This window comes from Mesoplodon bidens (genome assembly GCF_964165515.1).
Source record: "Mesoplodon bidens genome assembly, chromosome: 5".
Classification (NCBI taxonomy): Eukaryota; Metazoa; Chordata; class Mammalia; order Artiodactyla; family Ziphiidae; genus Mesoplodon; species Mesoplodon bidens.
Genome location: NC_138161.1, coordinates 129771120 through 129792674, shown reverse-complemented (window position 1 = coordinate 129792674; position 21555 = coordinate 129771120). Strand labels below are relative to the sequence as shown.

The 21555-nt window shown below is 42.8% G+C and overlaps 1 protein-coding gene across 3 annotated transcripts in view; it reads right to left on the bottom strand.

Moving 5' to 3' along the window:
- CLRN1 (clarin 1) overlaps window positions 1-20346 on the bottom strand; it is a gene marked incomplete at both ends in the record, with an annotated part of 38302 nt that extends 17956 nt beyond the window's left edge. For all 3 annotated transcript variants that reach the window (XM_081235279.1, XM_081235280.1, XM_081235281.1), the window contains one exon: window positions 20094-20346. In XM_081235279.1, coding sequence (XP_081091405.1) covers window positions 20094-20346 — 253 coding nt within the window. The remainder of the gene's footprint in view (window positions 1-20093) is intronic.
- Window positions 20347-21555: the final 1209 nt, after the last annotated feature.

Below are 21555 nucleotides of genomic sequence, written 5' to 3'. Positions count from 1 at the left end.
TCATCAAAAATGCGATGTTAGATGAAAAAAACACACCAAACAGAGAAAAGTGCCTCATTCTATCATTTGGGAAAAAGCCAAAGGAGAATGTATATAATAACAAGTAATTATTTAGGTACTTAACTTATCTGATTTAATTCTCTCAGCAATACCATGAGGTAGGTACTATTATTAGTTCTATTTACCAGAGGAAAAAACTGGGGCTCAGAGACGATGTGCTCAAGATTTTTACTTAGTAAGTGGCAGAGTACAGACTTGAACTCATGTCCTCACTCTTATCTACCAGGCTACAGCCTGGGGACAGGCATGCTTGTCTAGGTAGAGACTATTTTTAGAGGATTACACATGAAACTGGTAACACGGCTTCTGGGGGAGGAGACTGAGGGATATTTCATTATGTACCTTTTAGTATAGTTTGGAAAAAAATTTTTTACCACTCTGCAAGCATTATCTATTCAATAAATACATGAATACTTTAAAAAAGCAATTAAAAGGATAAATGAAGACAAAAAATTCCCACAACTGTTCTAGATTAAAAGACACTTAGGAGATGTACTAACCAAATGCAACGTATAGGTATTATTTGGGATCTGAACAAAACTTTATGAAAGACATTTTCAGATAACCAAGGAAAATTGAACATGGACTGAGTTTTAGATGATATTACATAACTATTATTGATTTTGTTGGTTATGTTAGAGGTATTGTGTTTTGAAAAGTCCTTATCAATTAGAAATTGGATGGATGGATAGATGGCTGGCTGGCTGGATGGACAGATAAAGATAAAATAAGAAAACGCCTCTGCTTTGTTTGGAAGAGGGTGCAGGGTGCGGGGTGTGGAAGTGCACAGGGGCTGGGCCTCGACTGTCAGTGATTGTACTGGTCCACGCTGCCCTGTGCTCTGGGGGTACAGAGCGAAGCAGCCGGTCTATGATCACCAGCCCTCCAGAGATTCCAACTGTTGAGATAGTTCCATCAATCCAACCTGTTATTCTTACACTTGGTTAGCTGTTGACTTGGTTTTGACTAGCAGTTATCAAAAACCTTGCTTCCTTCCATCTCCCCACTTGTAGAAAATGTAGCCACCTCTTTGTGTCTGATGGGGCAGCTAGGTGAAGCCCGTGTGAAAATTGAGGTTTGTTACCAAATTGAAACAAAGGCAGAAGAAATTGCACTGATTTGCCCCCTGGAAAGAAAAGCCAGAAGCTAAAATAAATTTCATGTGGAGCATATTAATTCTTATGAAGTCTCTTAAAATTCCTACTCTTGTGAGAAAGTCACCCAGGAGTACACTAATCCCTGCATGTTATGCTTACATTTTATCAGGTTTCTTTGTTTGATGAAAATTCCCTGAGTCTGTAATGACCAATCAGAACTCTGAGAACAACCCTCCATCTTCCAGCCAACACTAATAGGAGTTTTCCTTTGCGGAAGATGAGAGCAGACCATTCAAATAAATATTGGGAGGTGTCACTTTAATGATATTGGATATTGTGTCTCTAGGAGGTAGATTTGTTCGGTCCTTTCCGTTCTTTGAGGTGTAGGATTACAACACAGAAAAAGGATTTGAACATTTTGATCTGTGGAGGGGCTGTCATTAATCCAGTGTTGCTTCTGGCCTTGAGAAATTACTTGATTAGCTGTTGACAAGGGGAAGGGAGTTATTTATGAAGACGGGCAGCCGATGCCGCGTTAGCAGCACAGGCTTGGTCTGTGGGTTCAGCATTACTCTCTCTCTCTTTCATTCCCTTATCACTGATTTCCTCCATTCTGTCTATGAGTCCATGTGTCTAGGTCTCCTTATCCTTCAACCACCCCAAACCCCTAATTACCCTTCTTTTCTCTTCATTATTTCATTACCAGACTTCCTCAAAGAGAAATATGTGAGTAATAATAATATGAATAAAAATAACAGCCACTAATTATATGGCATTCGCTGTGTACCATGTGCTTTAGGAATATTGCATAAATCAACACACTTAATTCTTACAACAATATAAGGAAAGTACTATTTTATCCTCCATGTACAGGTTAAAAAAAAAAGCACAGAGAAGTTGAGTAATTTATGTAAAGTCACACAGTGGCATTGCTGCCTTGGCTTTTACTTTCTCCCTCTATTGTTAAGACCAAAGTAAAATTAACACAGTAAAAATTTCTCTTTTTAGCGTACAGTTCTGTGAGTTTTGACAAATGCTTACGATCCTGTGACCACCACCACAATCAGGTTATGGAACTATTCCACATTTCCCAAAACTTCCTGTTCTCCCTTTGTAGTCAAGCTGTCCTCCACCCCCAGCTCCTACATATGTGACTTTATAAGAAACTGCCAAGTGTTTCCCACAGTGGCTGTACCATTTCACCTTCCCACCTGCAATGCATGAGGGTCCCAGTCGTTCTGCATTCTTACTGGCACTTGGCAGGTTTTTAAAAATTGTAGTCATTTAATAGAAGTGTAGTTTATCTTGTAGCTCTAATTTGCATTTGCCAAATGACTAATGATGTTGAGCATCCTTCTGTGAGTTTACTTGCCTTCCATATATCTTTTTTGTTGAAGTGTCTGTTCATATCTTCTGTGCATTTTTTTTTTTTTTTTTTTGCTGTACGCAGGCCTCTCTCTGTTGCGGCCTCTCCCGTTGCGGAGCACAGACTCCGGATGCGTAGGCTCAGCGGCCATGGCTCATGGGCCCAGCCGCTCCGAAGTATGCGGGATCTTCCCGGACCAGGGCACGAACCTGTGTCCCCTGCATCGGCAGGCGGACTCTCAACCACTGCGCCACCAGGGAAGCCCTTCTGTGCATTTTTTATTGAATTGTTTATTACTAGTATTATTGAGTTTTGAGAATTGTTTATGCATGCTGGATACAAGCCCTTTATCAGATAAGTAATTCACAAATATTTTCTCTGAGTTTGTGACTTGTCTTTTCATTCTCTTATCAGTATCTTTTGAAGAGCAGTCCTTATTTTTCTGAATTCCAATTTATGAGTTTTTTTCTTTTTTTTTTTTTTTTGCGGTACGCGGGCCTCTCACTGTTGTGGCCTCTCCCATTGCGGAGCACAGGCTCCGGATGCGCAGGCTCAGCAGCCATAGCTCACGGGCCTAGCCACTCCGGGGCATGTGGGATCCTCCCGGACCGGGGCACAAACCCGTGTCCCCTGCATCGGCAGGCGGACTCTCAACCACTGCACCACCAAGGAAGCCCGAGTTTTTTTCTTTTATGTATCACGTTTAGAGGTCAAATCTAAGAAGTCTTTCCCTAATGCAAGGTCACAAATAATTTCCTGTATGTTTTTCTTCTAGACATTTTTTGGCTTTAGGTTTACATTTAAGTCTATGATCCATTTTGAGTTATTTTTTGTATATGGCCAAGGTTAAATTTTTTTTTGCATATGAATATCCAATTGTTTCAGTACTTAAAAAGCTGACCATAGACTTAACATATGACCCAGCAATCCCACTCCTAGATATTTGCCTAACAGCATTAAAAACATATGTCCACTCACAAATCTGTATGTAAATGTTTACAGTGGCTTTATTCATATTTGCTAAAAACTGAAACACATCTTAAATATTCATCAACTGGTGAATGGACAAACAAGCTGTGACCTGTCCATAAAACAAAATACTACTTAGTAATACAAAGGAACAGACTGTGGGTGCATACAATAGGATGGGTGTACTGAAATGCATTATGCTAACTGAAAGTAAGTGAATTCAAAAGGCTGCGTATCGTATGATTCCATATATGTGATGTTCTGGAAAAAGCAAAATGATAAGGACAGAAAACAGATCAGTGGTTGCCCAGGGGTGGAGGGTAGGGGAGGATATTGACCACAAAGGGGCACCAGGGATATTTGGGGGGTAATGGAAGTGTTCTATATCTTGATTGTGGTGGTATTTACATGCCTCTATGCATCAGTCAAAATTCATAGATCTGTACACCTAAAAAGGATGAGGTGTACTGTATGTAGTTATACCTCTATAAGCCTTACTGAAAACAAAAAAAAAAGCAGGAGGAACAAGGTCTAGAATGAGCAGGGCCCTCCAGACGGGAACGATAACCTCAGCAAACGTGACCATTTGGCATGGAGGAAGGAAGAGCTTAGTTAGAGAGAAGAAAAGGATCACTGGGCCAAGAGTCAGGCGCCCAGGTTCTGGTCCACTATGGGACCCTGAGCAGGCTAATTGGTCCCTCTTTCTCTCTGTAAAATGAGAGTGTTCCATGGGCAGCCTGGGAAATGACCAGGCATTTGAAATTTGACAGAGGAAGTTCATGTTTCAGCTTCTTTTCTAACTCCCTGAACTCCCGAAACCTTGATTTCCTTATCTGAAAAATAAGACTAATCCCACCTTTCTCTCACATCTGTGAGGATTCAATGACATCAGCGTATGGAGAACCTAGCGCCTGGTAGGTGTTCCGTAGAGGTCTGCTGTGGTGCGCCCCTAAGGCCAATTCCACCACAATCCACCCCTTCCCACTTCCTCAAAGACACTGCTGAGGAATTCTCTCCTCTCTCTGCCACAGCATCAATTTTCCCCGTCTGTTAGATCATTTCCATCATCACACAAACATGCTATCATTTTCTCATCTTAAAACAAAAAATCTCACTTAAGTCCTTCTCCAGCTATTACCCTTTTTCTCCGTTTCCCTTACAGCAAAAGCTCTCAGGGAGTTGCCTACACTCTCAGCATCTCATTCCTCTCTCCACTTTCTCTCTAGAACCCATCGCACTAATGCTACATTTCCCAGGGCACCAAAGAGCTTCCAGCTGCCAAACCCAACGGTCCATCTTGCTCCTCATCTTACCTGGTCTACGTTTGACACAGCGGCTCATTCCCTCCTCCTGGAAATGCTTTCTTCCCCCTGGCTTGCAGAAACTGCACTCTCCTGGGTTTGCTACCTCCCTGGCTACCATCTTGAACTACTTTGTTGGTTCACCTCATCTCCTGAGCCGTCCAGGGGACAACTCATTCCTTGACCTCTTCACCCTCTTCCCGTACTCCCCTGGTGCTCTATGCAGTATCAGGGCTTTAACTGGAAGTACTCTCAAGCAGATGTTTCCAGCCCAGACTTCTCCCTGAATTCCACCCTTGCATGTCCTCCAATTACCTACTGAACATCTGGACTGGGATATTGAATAGGCATCTCAATGTGTCCCAAACTGAACTCATAATCTCCTCTTCTCACCCTTGCTTCCCTTAGCCTTCTTCCTTTAGCAAGCCTTCGGTTGCTGGCAGTCCAGTTCTTCCTTGGCCTCATCCTTGATTCTTCTCTAACTCTCACATTTCATGTTTAATCCATCAGGAAAACCTCCTGGCACCACCTTCAGAGCCTGACCACATCTCCCTGTCTTCACTGCTCCACCTGGTCTAAGCCACCACCATCTCTCACTTGGAGGACTGCAAGGGCTTCCTAACTGGTCTCCCTGTTTCCACCCTTCCATCCTGCAGTCTGCTCTCAACCCAGTAGCCAGTGGAATCTTTTAAAAGTGAATTGGGGGCTTCCCTGGTGGTGCAGTGGTTGAGAGTCTGCCTGCTGATGCAGGGGACACGGGTTCGTGCCCCGGTCCGGGAAGATCCCACATGCCGTGGAGCGGCTAGGCCCGTGAGCCATGGCCGCTGGGCCTGTGTGTCTGGAGCCTGTGCTCCGCAACGGGAGAGGCCACAACAGTGAGAGGCCCGCGTACCACACACACAAAAAAAAAAGTGAATTGGGTTATTTCAGTCCCCTGCTCAAACCCTTCTAGAAAATTCTAATCTCACCCAGAGTATAAGCCAAGTCAATACAATGGCCTACTAGGCAGTACATGATTGGACTTCTTGTCAGACCTCTGACTTCATCTGCTACCTGTTTCCTTGCTTGGTGTGCTCCAGCCACTAGTCTCCTTACTGTACTTCAAACGAGCCAGGAACACTGCTACCTCAGGGCCTTTGCACGTACTGTTCCCTCAGCCTGTATATTTCCCTAGATAACTCATGGCTTGCTCCTTTACCTCCATGTATTTACTTAGATGCCACTTTCTCGGGGAGGCCTTCTTTATTTAAAGTTGCAACCCCCTGCCCAGTCACCCCCCCACCCCCGTACTCCCAACATCTTGTGTTGTTTTTATTTTTCTCCATAGTAATTATCACCATTTGATAAGTGGTATATTTTTACTTATTTGTTTCTTTGTTTCCCCCATAACATGAGGACAGGTGCATTGGTCTGTTTTATCCACTGCTGTATTCCTAGCACCTAAGAATGCTGGCAAAACAGTATTTCTCAACCTTTTGTTTTCACTGTTGCTTCTCATCCAAGGGGTCTTTTTAGACATTCCTCCTAATCACCCTCCACTTATGAAATTTTAATACCACAGATATATTGTGTATTGGTTTCTGTATTGTATTTGTATATGTACTTTATACACATATAATACATACTTTCTAAGGAGTAAGGGATATTTTCTTGCCCCCAAGAATCAATTTTCACCTCCTTAGGGGGTTCTGCTGCTGTGGAGAATGCATAATGTAGCTTCTGGACCCAGATGTGTTGGATGGATACGTTTTGCTTGGCGTAAGATGCAGGGATGGAGTCTGGTTAGCAGGTTTGGGGGTTCTTGGTGGAAACCAGTGATTCTGATGGAAAGGAGTTAGTGCCACATCGGTGAGGAGGGAACAAGGAGAGGAGAGGACCGTACAGATAGCGACCTCAGGGCCAAAGGAGAAGAAGAAGGGTGTTGGCAGTTTTAAGTGTGATGGGAGTTTCTGGTTGAGAACCAGAATTTGTCCTTTGAGTCAGGCAGTTACCGGTGACCTTGATATAAGCTGTTTCTGGGGTTGGTGGTAATAGAAGCTGAATTGAGTTTTTGGAGAGAATCTGGGACAATGCGGAAATAAAATAGAATAGTTGCCAAAGGGATGATAGGAGCCAGCGTGTTTTTTTTTTTTTTTTCCTTTTAAGAAGTTGAAAGACCTGGCTGGCAACTGGAATGGAATTTCAAATCTCTTTATTAAAAGAAAAATTTTAATCCAACATACTTGGGAGATTGTCAACATGTTAGATGGAAACTGATGGCTGTTTAATAACAAGGTTTAAGGTTTGGGATTTGTGAAAGAATCCGTCGCAGACTTGAACATGACACAGCTCTTTTTTGTTAGCAGGGCAGGAGGATGGGGGAAGAAGGACTTGCTCTCTCCATATTTCTGTTAGTTTGAGCAAAGGTCCAACTGTTTATGGGGGGATCTTATAATTGAACAACATTATAACAGTGAAATGGAAATTAAGATACAAATTTCACCCACAATCTCACCAACATAAGAAGCAAGCTTTTCCTTTATTTTTGTTCCTTTCAAATCTTTGTCCATCTTAATATTTATTTCGTACATTACTATCATCATAATGAAGTTTTAAGGTCACATTCTGTTCTTTTTACTCAGAATATAAGCATTTCCCATGTCATACAGATTGTCTTCATAACTACCATTTAGATAACTACATGGATTTTCCATCAAACCAATGCAGTATTGTCCATTAGGTAGCCTTCCATTATTTCAGTATTATAGCTAATGCTTCCATGAACATTTTCAAGCACATACCTTTTTCTCTCTTATTATGAGGGTGGGTGATGAGCAGGACTAACCTTTCTGGATGAATTCCCAGGAAAGGAATTACTTGGGCCAGCATGCTTTCTAAGAGAATGCTATCTAGATATGGAAAGGTCGAGGGAACCTAAAGATGGTGAGTTATAGTCTGTAACATACATGTTAAACTCCTGGTTCAAAGCTCAATTTCCCCTCTGTGAAGTCTGGAAAGTGGAGATTTCTGACAAGATATGGAGTCAGAAACAGAGCTAGAAGAAACTAGTCATTGGACTGACTCTACCAATAGAATAGAAGGCAGCCAAGTCACAGGAGGGAGAGGAGAGAAAGGGAACCCATATCACATAGCTCGCTCAGCACTGAGGAAGGCTGTGGTACCCTCATGACTGTGGTCTACTATTATGAAACAGAGCTGAGTAAGTCACAAGTTAATGACTGGGAGTGAAAACGCAGTCACAGGGATGCTCTCTTTAGGAAGTTTACCCTCCTGCTGTCATTTGGCTGGAGGGGGGTGGGGCTCTATTCCTTGGGCTGTGTGTCTTGCCTCTGGTCTGTGGCACCCCCATTTCTGCAAAGCCTTTTCCAGTCTTTCCCTCTTCTGTCCCTCGTCAGATATTCCAAACCTCCCCCCGCTTTTAAGCACTTGTCACATCCCAACTCCATTTCCCTTAGTCTTCTCTGCCTAGCCTACAAAAGGCTCGAAAATATCTAGCGAACCGAACTGTTGCATTTCACAGAGAAAACAGAGGCTATCAGAGGAATTCCCTCAACTTTTCAGTACCCCAGGGCCACCCTTGGTTTTGGTCCAGGCCAACATTCCCTCCATTCTTAATGAAAACCTTTTTTCTCCTGTCCAAGGCTTGGCGTCCTCCCTGTACTCTCACACCCTTCTTTGCTTCACAGGGTCCTTCCTAAATCCACTAATTATCTACGTGTCCTATCTGTCTTCAGCTTTTTCCTCCCTACTGGTCTGTCCCCTCAGCATAGAAGCATACTCAAGATTCTCAAGATTCTCCCATTGCGCACGTGCGCACGTACACACACACACACACACACACACACACACACACACACACACACACACACACACACACACACACACACACACACACACACACACACACACACACACACACACACACACACACACACACACACACCCCTAGCCTGGCCTTAGGACTCTTCTAACTACTCCCTGACCTCAGTCTTTCTTTGGGTCCTTACATTTCATTCCTTCCTCAGCTCCTGCAAGGACCTCCTTTCTTAAAGGAGGACCACTCTATCAAGCCTGCTTTAGCAAAGGTACCCCATGATCGTCTGTAAGAGTCACAGGGCTATCTTCGTTGTCTCCCACGAGATGTCCCTGTGGTGGTCAGGACTGTTGACCATTGCTTCCTGGTTGAAGGGTTCCTCCCACGGTTCCCCCTCAGCCAGTTCCCTCCCAGCTCACTGATCATCCCCTCTCAGTCTCCTTAGCAAGCCCCTCCTCCTCTACCTGGAAATATTGGTGTTTTCTAGAACACATCTTCTTTTGCCTTCTCATTCGATTCCCCTCTCTGGGAAGCCTCCTCTTCAGCTGTAGCTCCAACCACCACCTCCAATGTGCCAATTCCCGGCACTGTGCCTCCGCCCCAGCCTCGCTCATGACCTCCAGATCTGCGTAACTGATGCAGGCTCTTGTTGCTGGCCCATAAGTGAACCTCATTAAACATGACCCAAAGTAGCTTCATCTCTCTAAATTTTCCCCTTCTGTATTTAGCTTGGTGGATGATCACAACCGTCCCTCCAGAGGAAATCTGGGGTTCATCCTCTGTCACCAAGTCCTGTTGATTTTTGCTTCTGATTATCTTGGAAATATCTGCTCCCCTTTCCAGCCCTCTGACAGTGCTTTGGTTTGAACCTCCAGATCTTGGAGGAGCCTTCTGACTATCCTCCCCACCTCTCTTTTGGTCTTCTAATCCATCTTCTGTTCTGACACATACCTGCTAAACATCCTTAAAGGGTCTCCCAATGCCCACAGGATAAAGCTAACTGCTTCCGTTCAGCAAAGCCCCTCACATTCTGGTCCCAGCTTCCTCTCCAGCCTTACCTTCCTCCTCCACCTTGTCTCTCATGCATCCTCTGCGCTCTGGCCACAGTAGGTTCTTCATACAGCTCATGCTGTTCCTTTGCTCAGAGTGGCTTCTTCAATGCCATTTAGTGAAATCTAACTCTAATCCTTCCTTTCCTTGGATTTCTCTGTGCCTTGCCCTGACAGAGAGTAATTCTCCTTCTTTGAGCTTTCTGAACAACATTCATGGTGATGGTAAAGGGTGCTATTCCACCATCCACAGTTCTAGTTCTTCCCCATTCTGTTCTCACGATAGGATTGCACGTTTTGGCCCCTTTGGAGGCCCCATGTAACAACCTTGGCCAAGAAAATATAGTGGAAGTGGCATGTGTCTGTTCCGGGTCGGAGAATTTAGTTGCCAGTGTGAGAGCCTACACAGCTCTTTGTTGCAACCACTGGTGACATTCCAGGTGGTGGCTGCATCCTGAAACAGACCTATAGCTAATCTCTGACGAATACATACTGTGAGCAAGAAATCAATCTTTGTTGGTTTTTGTTTTTTTTTTTTTTTTTTGGCCACGCTGCGCAGCTTGAGGGATCTCAGTTCCCCGACCAGGGATTGAACCCGGGCCATGGCAGTGAAAAAGCCTGGAATCCTAACCACTAGGCCACCAGGGAACTCCCATTCTTTGTTGATTTAAACCTATAACATTTGGACGTGTTTGTTATTAAAACACAACCTAGCCCTTCTTGACTGAGGAACCTGTACAGCTCTTATAAGTGGTCAGTTATTTAAAAACACTTCTGCTAGATTCTTAGTTGTTTCGCTTATTCCCTTTGTGTCCTCAGAGTCTAGAAGAACACTTGGGCACATAAGCACCAATGATCTTTTTTTGGGGGGTGTGAGCAGGATGAGGGCACATATACTCTAACTTACAAAGAATTTGTGTCTTACATGTGAGGTTACATTGTTTTCAGTAGATATTGGAAAGTAACAAGATAAAAAAACTGTTTTTACTAACTGCTAAGTATGTTCTTTTATTACTTGCCATTAATCCATGTTTTATTTGATTGCTATAAATGTATGGCTTTCATTTCACTTGCCTTAAAATTTATTTGATTTCTATCTCCTGGGTTCTTCTGTTATATTTTATCCTGAAACTTGGTTCTCTTTTTATCTCTTACTGATTCCAGTCTAGCAGTCGTATCTTTCAGCCTGCAATTCTTAAAACAGGAATCAGTAAACCCGGTCTAAACCTATGTTTAGGCACTAACCAAGACTATGAGATGGTTAGAATATCATGCATGACCAAAGCAAGAAGGGCGGGGAGCTGGGGGGAAGAGAGAAAAATAGCCAGGCATTAACCAAAGGACAATATGGCAGGTTTGGAAAAGCACAGCTTTTGGAACTAGGAAAGTCTGAGATTAATCAGTTTTTTCCATTTACTGCTCATGGGGGCCTCTGCTACCTCAGCTCTCTTACCTGTAAATGTGGGTGGTAATAGAAATAAGTCACAGAATTTTTGAGAGACACAGTGAGATCACTTATGTGGGAGCTCTTTGTAAATTTTATGTAATCGCTTAAATATTTTTTAACATGACGAGAATGGCAGAAGAGTTGTAGTTCCACCAAGAGCGGTGGATGTAAGAACTCAGTGCGGCGAGAGTGCTGGCATTTTCAAGTCTCAGCCTTGACCACTGGGAGGGAAAGGAGTTATTTGGCCCACAGGTGGGGTCATATCTGTACAGTAGGACCTAAGATCCTCCCTGAGGAGCCCTTAGATTACATGCAAGTCGGGCAAACTATCTTGTTGCTCAGAGTTGTTTTTTTTTTTTTCCTGACCTGGTGGGTGACTATTGCTGTACGTAATCCAAGAACTTTGGATTGAGAGTTAATCACTTATTTGCTACCTGTCACACACTCCCCTCAGTGTCTGATCTACTGTTCCCATTCTCGCTTCTGCTTCCCTTGTGCAATTGCTTGCACATTCTCTGTAATGGTTGTCTAACATGATGCTTGGGCTGATGACACACCTCTGAAGAGGACTCCTGACTCTTAGAAGGAGCAGGGCCCTTCCACAGGAGACACGCAGGTGGAGGCCAAGATATTCGCTTTATTTCTGATAAAGTGTTGAAGAACGTGGTTTAGATCGTCCACCCGGTTCCGCTGAGTTAGGAGCCTCCCCCCCACTCCCTGCCAGCCACAGGCAGGGCTGGACAGCCGAGGGCCTCCCTATCCAGGGCAGAGCTGGCTCCTTACCCTGGCCAGGGGAAGAGCAGACTCCGGTAACTGGTGGGCAGACTTGGAAAGAGGGGAAGGCTTTGAAGCCACTGGGGCTGGGAGCCAAGTATGCTCAGTTTCTTACTGCAAACCCATCCATCAGATCTCTCATTCCCTCCGAGGCCAGGTGGGTGTGGATGAAGTATGAGACCCTTCACAGAAATATGCAGCTAAAGGAATGGAAGACAAGCATCCCCACTCAAATTTGAGCAGAAAACCCCCCAGCTGGGTGGAAACAATACTAAATACTGCTTCTCCTCACTGCCCTCCTTCTGGTGACCTGCCCAGCCCTAACACTGAGGGCTTCTGACTCTTGGCCTCACCTGATTCTACCTGTTTTGGCCGTCATCCACCGCAATAGTTCTCAACCGTGGCTACACATTAGAATCACTTGGGGAGCTTCTAAACCATCCAGTGCTCAGGCCCCACCTCCAGAGATCCTGATTCAATTGGTCTGGGATGGAGCCTTGGCATCAGTAGTTTTCAAGACTCCCCGGGTGATTCTAAATCACAGCCAGGGTTACAGACCACTGATCTAATGGTTTAGGTCGCGTCGACCCTATTCGTCTTCATCTGGCTAGATGTAAACTGCAGGTAACACCATCTGTGAAGCTCTGGGAATGAAGGCAGCCCCTCTGGTAATGATGATAGCGATGGTGCCGCCACTTCCTCCTAGATTAAAGCCGTGATGGTAGCTTCAGAGGTCCTGTTTTTCTTCTCCACTTGTCCTTCGCATAAAAGGTAGGTTTCAAAAAGAAGTTGTATTTGGCCCCTTGGTGCTCAGCTATTCATTTTCTTGAAAGGGAATAAGGGGGAAGATTTCTTTTCTTCTTACAGAAATGCTCTTGATCTGACTTTCCCCTCAGCCCATCTGCAGCCAGTCATTATGAAAATCCAGCAAAAGACATTCCCTGACATAAACTCAATGTGTTCATCTCCTTTAATATCACCCCTAGTCGCACACCCAGGTATGGAGCCAGGCTTCTGATGGCTCTGTGGTCAGGGAGAATGGAATCCGTGACCCCAGCACTTAAAAGGAGGAGACATGATGATACGATAGAACCATTTAAAATACAGTCTTCTTGGTACCGCGCCTGAATTTCTCTCAGCTGAACTGTATCTACCTGACTCCAGCCTATTGGAAGCAGCCCCATCAGTGAGTCTTAATGACCCACAGTGGCTGAGGGACAGCAGATGCTTTGGTGCCTCTGTGTCTCTGATAACAGAATCCATTTAACTGCTCTGAATCCATGGGGTATGATTATATTGGGGTAATAACTCCCAAGAATGGCTTTGCCACAGTTATAACATGCTGAGAGGGAGCGAAATACGAATCCTGCCTGAATCCGTCTGCCAGGTACAGTTAGCTATTCGTCAGTGCCATCATACCTGTAATAAAACAGCATCACACCACAACCAGTCTGGGTGTTCAGCTGCATGACTAGACGAAAGGCACATCTGTCACTGTTTAATTTAGATGAGTTTTGTTTTGAAAAGAAATATGCTGTTAGCTTTATGAAAACCCTGATATAGTTCAGAGATTAAAATGAGTTTTTATTTTTCATCTCTTGAAAAAAAGAGATCTGGATTTATACTCATTCTATCCCATCTATCCCATTGATTCCTCATAAAAAAAAATATCAGTTTTTGTAGTGAATCAAATGTACCTTTTTTTTTTTTCCATCCCTGCCTCTGTTTTGAAACTGTTCATGTCACCTCAGGAAGGAGGCTGCCGTTTTCACTATTGCTGTGGTGAAGTATTTATTGTAGTCCAAGTAGCTAACTTTGAAGATCATACCATGTGGGTTTTCGTTGCCAGAGATTTTAAATCAGCTAACCACATGTGCGGTCAGCTATCTCTGCCTGCAACGTAAACTGTCAACATCAAGGTAATATAATTATATAACCCATGTGACCTGCTCAACCTAGATTCTTAAACAGGCTTGGCTTGACAGTTTTACTTTCCAAAGGTCAAAGATTGGGACTGAGATATCAGGGCCACTGAAATGTGAAATAAAGAGGAAATGAATGAATTCAAATCTTAAGGCCAAGTACCATCACCTGGTCACATGAGAACTACCTCTTGTGAAGCACCAATATAATTGTTTCTCATCTTTGAGGTTTTTTTTAAAAAATTGAAGTATAGTTGACTTCCAATATTATATTAATTTCAGGTGTACAACATAGTAATTTGATCTTTTTATAGATTATACTGCAAAGTTATAAAATATTGACTATATTTCCTGTGTTGTATATTACATCCTTATAACTATTTATTTTATAACTGGGAATTTGTACCCCTTTCATCCCCTTCCCCTACTTTGCCTGCCCCACCCAGCTCCCCTCTGCTAACCACTAATTTGTTCTCTGTTATCTGTAGGTCTGTTTCTGTTTTGTTGTATTTGTATTTTGCAATTCACTGCATATATAATTGAAAACACATGGTATTTGTCTTTCTCTGTGGGACATTTTACTAAGTATAACACCCTCCAGTTTGATCCACATTGTCACAAGTGGCAAGATTGCATTCTTTTTATGGCTGAGTAATATTCCATTGTATACATAAAACATATCTTTTTTTATCCATTCATCTGTTGATGGATACTTTGTTTCTCTATCTTGGCTGTTATAAATGATGCTGCTATGAACATAGGGATGTGTATATCTTTTGGAATTAGTGTTTTTGCTTTCTTGGATAAATATCTCGGTGTGGAATTGCTGGATTGTGTGGTAGTCCTGTTTTTAATTTTTTGAGGAACCTCCATAGTATAGTGGGTAGTGGGTATACCAATTTACATTCCCACCAACAGTGCACAAAGGTTCCTTTTTCTCCTCATCCTCACCAACCCTACATAATATTTTAAATAGGTGGTGAAACCGAGTCCTACTCTTACATTTTCCTCAACTCTTTGCATCCTTTTTTGCATATTGTAAGGAGCCAGAATGTGGCAGAGGAATGAGCAGATCAAGAATTTCAATCCTCGGTCTGCTACCTACTAGGTCTGGGTCTTTGGGAAGGTTTTGTGACCTCTCTGAGCTTCCAGTTTCTATATTTGTTCAAGGGAAGTAGCACCATAACACCTCCCATGTAAGGGTTGGAGTTCATATCTGCAAAATGCCTGGCACCCGTGAGACACCCAATAAGTGGGCAGCTGAAATTAGTATTTTTTTCTTTTGGATTGTCTGAAAGTCCTTGGGGAAGATGAGTCAGCCTCAGAGACTAAAAGAGAAGGCAGAGCAGCAAATTGTGAGGACAGTTTAGGAGTCATCCTCCAACAGGTAAAGTTCACACTCCAGGGTTAAGTTCTGGAAGTTCCACTGAGGACCTGCCACATAGAGCCTCAGAAGCAGCCCCGTCCCGTCAGCCTCTACTTCATCTCTCAGGAAAGCCCAGGTCAATGGCTTCACTGGCTGTTAGAGTGGAGGGTAATTTAAAGGGAAGGAAGGTGTGTGCATGTGTGTGTGTGTGTACACATATGTGCAAAATTACAATTGTCAAAGAAGGCTGATTTTGTGGATTTTTTTTTCTGGTAAGGGTATTAAAGGTAGTTGTTAGGGAGGAAAGAGAAATTAACGTTCTTGTCCTGTACTAGCCAAGGAGAGCCAGAAGTTCCTTTTCTCAAAAACACCTTTTCCATATTTCTCGCTAATTTGAGGATGATTTCTGCTTAAGTTCTGCCTTTGGGTGAAGAATACCCGTGGAGTGTTAGATACACTAGTCACTCCTCATTTCTTGCCATTTACCAGTTTATGAAATCAGATTCAGGCAAGAGGAGCTTTTCAGTGAGAATGGAACAGGAGTTTCTAGGGAAAATGAAAGAAAAAAAAAAACGGAAGGAAGTAAGGCAGCCTCTCCCTGCCTTCTGATTTTCTCCCTTTTTTCTTTTTGCTTTCTCAATAATTCTCTCTTAATTACTTGAGTGTTTATGGCTGTTCCTGCTCTTTGGAACCCACTAACCCATTTCTCTAGAATTCCAGAATTCCCCATTTTTCATGTTCTCCTTTTTTAACCTGCAATTTTCTACACAGAAAGTAAAAGGTTAGGACAGGGGGGAAAAAAAAAGAAGCATTCACTTTGATAATGAAATTCATCTGGGTCCTAATAAATGGTAGGTATTTCAGAATCCTTCACTTTAAAACTCAGGAGCTTTGAAAATGAAAGAGCCAAGGCACACAAAACTCACCACTTCTAATGATGGTGGCTAAAATCTGTCAGTGGGGGTTTCAAGCAACTGAAGCTAGAAGAGTCATGCAAATGTAAAGCTGGAACGGCCTTGTCTAGAACAGCCAGCCCCTTGTTATATAGATCATAGAGTGTTTGAACTGCAAGAGACATTAGAAAGAGCCTAGTTTCACCTCCCATTTTATAGATGCAAGAACTGAAAAGCAACGAAGTGACATAATTTGCTGGAAGTCTAACCTCTAGTGAGTGGCAAATTGCATCGCCAATTGCTTAAACATTTACTAAGTACCTCTTTGGGACAGGCATCATGCTAGGCCCTGGTTTGAGGGAGAAACGGGATGGTTTGAGGGATACACAGCCCCTTGCCTTCTTGGGGCTCCGGTTCTCTGTGCAGTGAAATACACATCCTTAAACGCTTTTAGTACAAGGTGATTTGAAATAACAGAGTGACATTAAGCTCTGCAAAGGATAAAGGAGGAAACAGTTGTTTGACTGTGAGAATTTGGCTTTCCCTTACATTTCCCTAAACATTACGATCTGCTATCCCACTGATCGCTTTTTCCCCCCAATGGGAGGAAAACAACATCACAATTAGCTGGACTGTTTTTTTTTGTTTTTTGCGGTACGCAGGCCTCTCACTGCCGTGGCCTCTCCCGTTGCGGAGCACAGGCTCCGGACGCGCAGGCGCAGCAGCCATGGCTCACGGGCCCAGCCGCTCCGCGGCACGTGGGATCTTCCCGGACCGGGGCACGAACCCGTGTCCCCTGCATCGGCAGGCAGACTCTCAACCACTGTGCCACCAGGAAAGCCCAGCTGGACTGTTTTAATGGGTGAGTGAGACTAAACAGTAGCCCCCCCCCCGCCCACCCCGAGCTAAAAGGCCAGAGGGGCCCTGCATGCTGGGTGACACAGTACAGGTGGCTTCCTTGCCCCCCTCCCTCCCACCAGGTAGTCTTCCTCAAACTCAATAGGTGTCCCTCCTACCCGCACCGTGCCCGCTTCCACACAGGCAGTGCGCTAAGGAAGGGGGGAGAGATAGGCATTGTTACTAGAAGGAGGTATGTCAAAGCCCTTTGCAGCTCCGCCATGTGTAGGTAGGGTGATGGGAAAGATGCAAGTAGATCACCTGGAACAGGTGGGAACAGCAGAAGACAGGAGTCACACTTGCAGGGGACCATGGAGACAGAGGGCCAACTCTCAGTGTTGGTCACAGAGACCCTGAATCCCAACTCTTCTACCTCAAAATATGTTTGAGAAGCCACCTGCTTGCTCACCGAAGTAGTTTCAACATTCCCTCTGCAGTCTGGGTCATCTGCCTCATTTGGTCAAGAAACTCTGCTTCTCTAAAATGTGAAGTCAGCTAAATTTCTGCTAAGCTTTTTCCAAATTTTCCATCATAAGGTCCAAGATGCTTTAAAAAGTCTGACTCAAGTTACAAGCTGTGATACGTGATTGGTTACATTTTATTTTTCACATGTCAAAAAAAATATTCCATATGTTTTCCCCAGCTCATTGAACTGTCTTGGCAATGAAGAGATCAGCATCTCTAGGAATGATTGAGACCATATGATTCTTGGGTATCATATTTTGATGATGCTCTACACCGTTTCAAACCAAAACAGAAACACACCCACACACCCTGAACTCAAAAACTGGTACTTTTTGTCTTGATGACTACATTTAGAGTTTAAACATCATCATTAAAATTTTACAGGTGACATATCAGGAAAAACTAAGCCGACCAGTTGTGTTGCCTAGAAAGAAAAACAGTCCTTCATTATAATGAATGAAATTGTGTGCTAGGTATGAAGGCTAGTGACCTCAAGAAGATGAATCACTGACCCATAAATGGATGAGAATCAGCCAGAGTAAACGAGGCAGAAGTTTTCCCAGCTTAATTGTGCATGCTGGCAGGGAATATTTTTCTTATAATTAAAAGAGATAGAATGGTCAATAGGGAACATTTAATAGGAACAAATATGACAACATCGCCTAACTATTTTTCTGGTCCATTCTTCCTCCTCACGTTATACCATACATCTGGGTTTTAAGAGTGACACATACATTGCACATAAAAATAACACAGGTAAACTTGTACAGCAGAACCAAGCAAAAATTCATTTAGAATAAGGACACTGTCAATGCCCAATTTATTCAGAGTAAATCTCCAACTAAATTTGCACCGTCCAATGCAAGATTTTCTTCACTAGGCTGGGGAAAATGTTCAGAGTATCATGGGGACTAATGCAATCCTGTGAGATAGGCTAGGGTATTGTTTAAACCCCACCAGCTCTGTGAGTCTTCACAGAAAGCAAAGGGGCACCTGATTAGAACAACTTCATTATAGACAGGGCCGGCATAGGACACAGCCATAAAAAATCCTTCACTGAACCAGAGAGGACTGTGGCCCTGTGAGGATTAAATGAGACAAGATACGCATAGCGCTTACTGTGAAGTGAGTGTTTAGAAAACATATTGTTTTGGAACATGTCCTGTGCTATGAGTAAAGTTTATCTTCATTTCACTGTACAAAATGCAGAGGCTCCAGAAAAATCCCTGTAGGCTCCCTGCTTTTGTCTAAGTTCATTTGTGAGAAGCTTTACTCACACTTTAGCTGCCAATGACTCATGGTTAAATCGTTCCACTCATCTTTTTTCCTTTTTTGTTTTTTAATACAGTTGCAAATCACGTGACATTCTGCTTTGTATTTTTTCCCCCCTAAGGGAAGCTAAGCAACTCTAAGAGCCCCATTACCTTAATGAACTAAAGCCATGCAGTGAAAAGGGTGGGTATCCACTTCATCAAATCTAGTAGATGATAATTTCTTGAAAAGCTGAAGACTAATTCTTGGGGATTTTCTGGAGCCCTATGCAAATTCATATCACTTAACAGCCTATGTGAGTTGAAGGTTGGTGTCCAATGACTGCTAAGAAATTGTCAGGAATGTTGCAGAAATATAAATAGGCCAGCACTGAAATTTAATTAGACACTGCATACGTTAATAATAAATTCAATTAATTTAGCCTTCTACCTATGCTAGAAAAAAAATACCCAGGCAAAATAAGAATTCATTTTAAATGCCTCAGTTGGTAACCTCCTTTCCCTAAGAGTGATTTATGCAGTAATTTCCTGGCTGTGTCTTCATAAGATTGTTCCAAACCAGCCCTTTTGAAATAATAATAATTTCTGAATGTGCACTAGGAGAGATATAACAAATGACTTTTTATTAATTTTCATTTAATGAATTGCCTATTCACATGGTAATTTTTTAAAAATTCTCTTCTTAAGATAAACAGGTTGTAAATACTACAGGTAACACTTCCATTTCACAAATATCGTGACAGGAAAATCTGTCTCATATTCTGTACGTGATTCGAAGGTTAATCAGTGGCAAATTTTCTATCCTAAATAGGCTTCTAATTCTTTCCCAGTTAGCACAGCATATCATTTTAAATTTCTATAGTCAAATGTTCCAAATTGGGTAAGGAAAAAAAAAAAAAGAATATTTTTCAACAGCAAAGCTCCTACGAGGGAAAATAAGGGTGTAGACAGGAAACAAAGTTCTGTGCAAGGGGGAAAAGCAGCTAGAGTTGGTTAAGGAGCCCATGACACTGGTTCTTTTTTAAAGACCAAAACCAAGATCATCTCTTACAGCTTTCCTGCTGCACAAGTTCCTCCCTTTTAAAAAAGGAGCCCATAATTTCTTACATAAATATTAATATTTAAGAATTTTAATTGCTTTTCTTTTCAAAAAGTTTAATTCCCTGGCAACTCATGAACTGTAAGTTGTCAGCAGAAAAATAGCAAGAATGAAATAATAAAAACAAAATAATAAAAACTAGGAAGAAGAAACTGCTCAGAAGAGACCTAGGTATTTCAAATAGTTCATACCTGTTTAAAAAATCCTGCAATAGACAGGGCCAGGCTCTTAAAAATAATTTTTTGCAACACTTGGAAGAGTTTGCCTAAAGTATGAAATAATTCAAATGCAATAGTTACTTACATGAGAACCGAAAGGGCCTTGCTCCCAGCCCGCATTGCCTCACGCCCTCTCCATGGAAAAGCCCGTACTGCATCTCGCCCATGAACTTGTCCAGCTCCTGCCCCGAGGCGTTGACGAGCAGAGCCCCAGTTTTACAGAGGAAGGTGGCTTTGATCCACAAAGGTGTCCCCAGGGCTGTCACAGCTCCGAGGGCACACACAAAACTTAACATCCCAGCCATGCAAAAAATAACTTTCTTCTGTTGGCTTGGCATGATGAGAAATGGCTCTTGTGAGGGTGAGGTTCAAAAACCAGACCTTTGTGACCGATGAGAAGTGACTGCCCCTTTGACTGCATTTATTATGGAAGGTGAACAGACAGAACCCCGCTGAAAAGGCAACTTCACCATCGACGGCGTTTCTCACCAGGTTAAATGTCAGAATGCCAGGATGCAGGTGGCTTCATCACGCTTACTTGGTTTTTTTCTCCTTTTCTGCTGCTGCTTCTAATTTGAAATCTTTGGACTAAGAATCTGTAAAATAAAACTCTTTCAAACTGCCTTCAAGTATCTCCTCTTGTGTCCCTTGGTAACAGAGGTCTAAGATAACAGATGGAGTCCTCCCTGTAACTTGATGAATGCCTCCCCTCTCCTCTGCCTTTTGTCTGATTGGGTGAGTTGAAACTTTCAGAAACAGGCTTGGCTCCTATGGTAAATTTTCAGCAACTTGAGAAGTTCATTTATTGATGTGTTTTTATTTTTGTTTTTGCTTTTGGTGGGGAGAGAAGAGGAGTGTCATTAGAGGTAGGAAGAATATATATACACACACACACATATATATGGGCAATTAATTGATTTTGGAAAATGTTCATTGTAGCAGGATAAAGTAATGGACTGAAGGCGATTCTGTATGGATCTGAAGCACCGTAGACCAACCACCGGGGCTCCTAACTCCTTTTCTCCCAGATCAGTGATTTAGAACCAGTATGTCAATAGAGAGTTTGATTCAGTTTTTTTTCCTGGCACACAAAAATATGGAGAGGCAGGTGCAAATATCTAGATTTCTAAATGTTTTCCTTTAAAACATTTGGCTGCTTTGGGACAATGTGGTTCTGGATCTGAGAAATACCTGAATCTGGAAAGAAGACAAAGGCATTGTCATGGAAATAATGGATCGTAGTCAGGTGGGAGGCACTAAGAATTCATCACTGACAAGCACAGGTCCCAGCAGAGGTAATTGGTCAGAGAGACAAGAGACAAAGGTGTGAGCAAGACTAAATAGCAAAGTGAGTTTGGTTAAATTGTCGAGATCTGAAAACTAAAGTTCAGAATTCAGTGACAGCTTTTTAACTGCATTTCCAGTGAGATTCCTCTTTCTGCAAACAGATACAGTACTCGTTTGTGTGTGTGTGTGTGTGTGTAAGTGTTTAATGAACGTCTGTTTATGCCACATTATTGTGCTAGGCTCTGACCTACAAAGTGAAC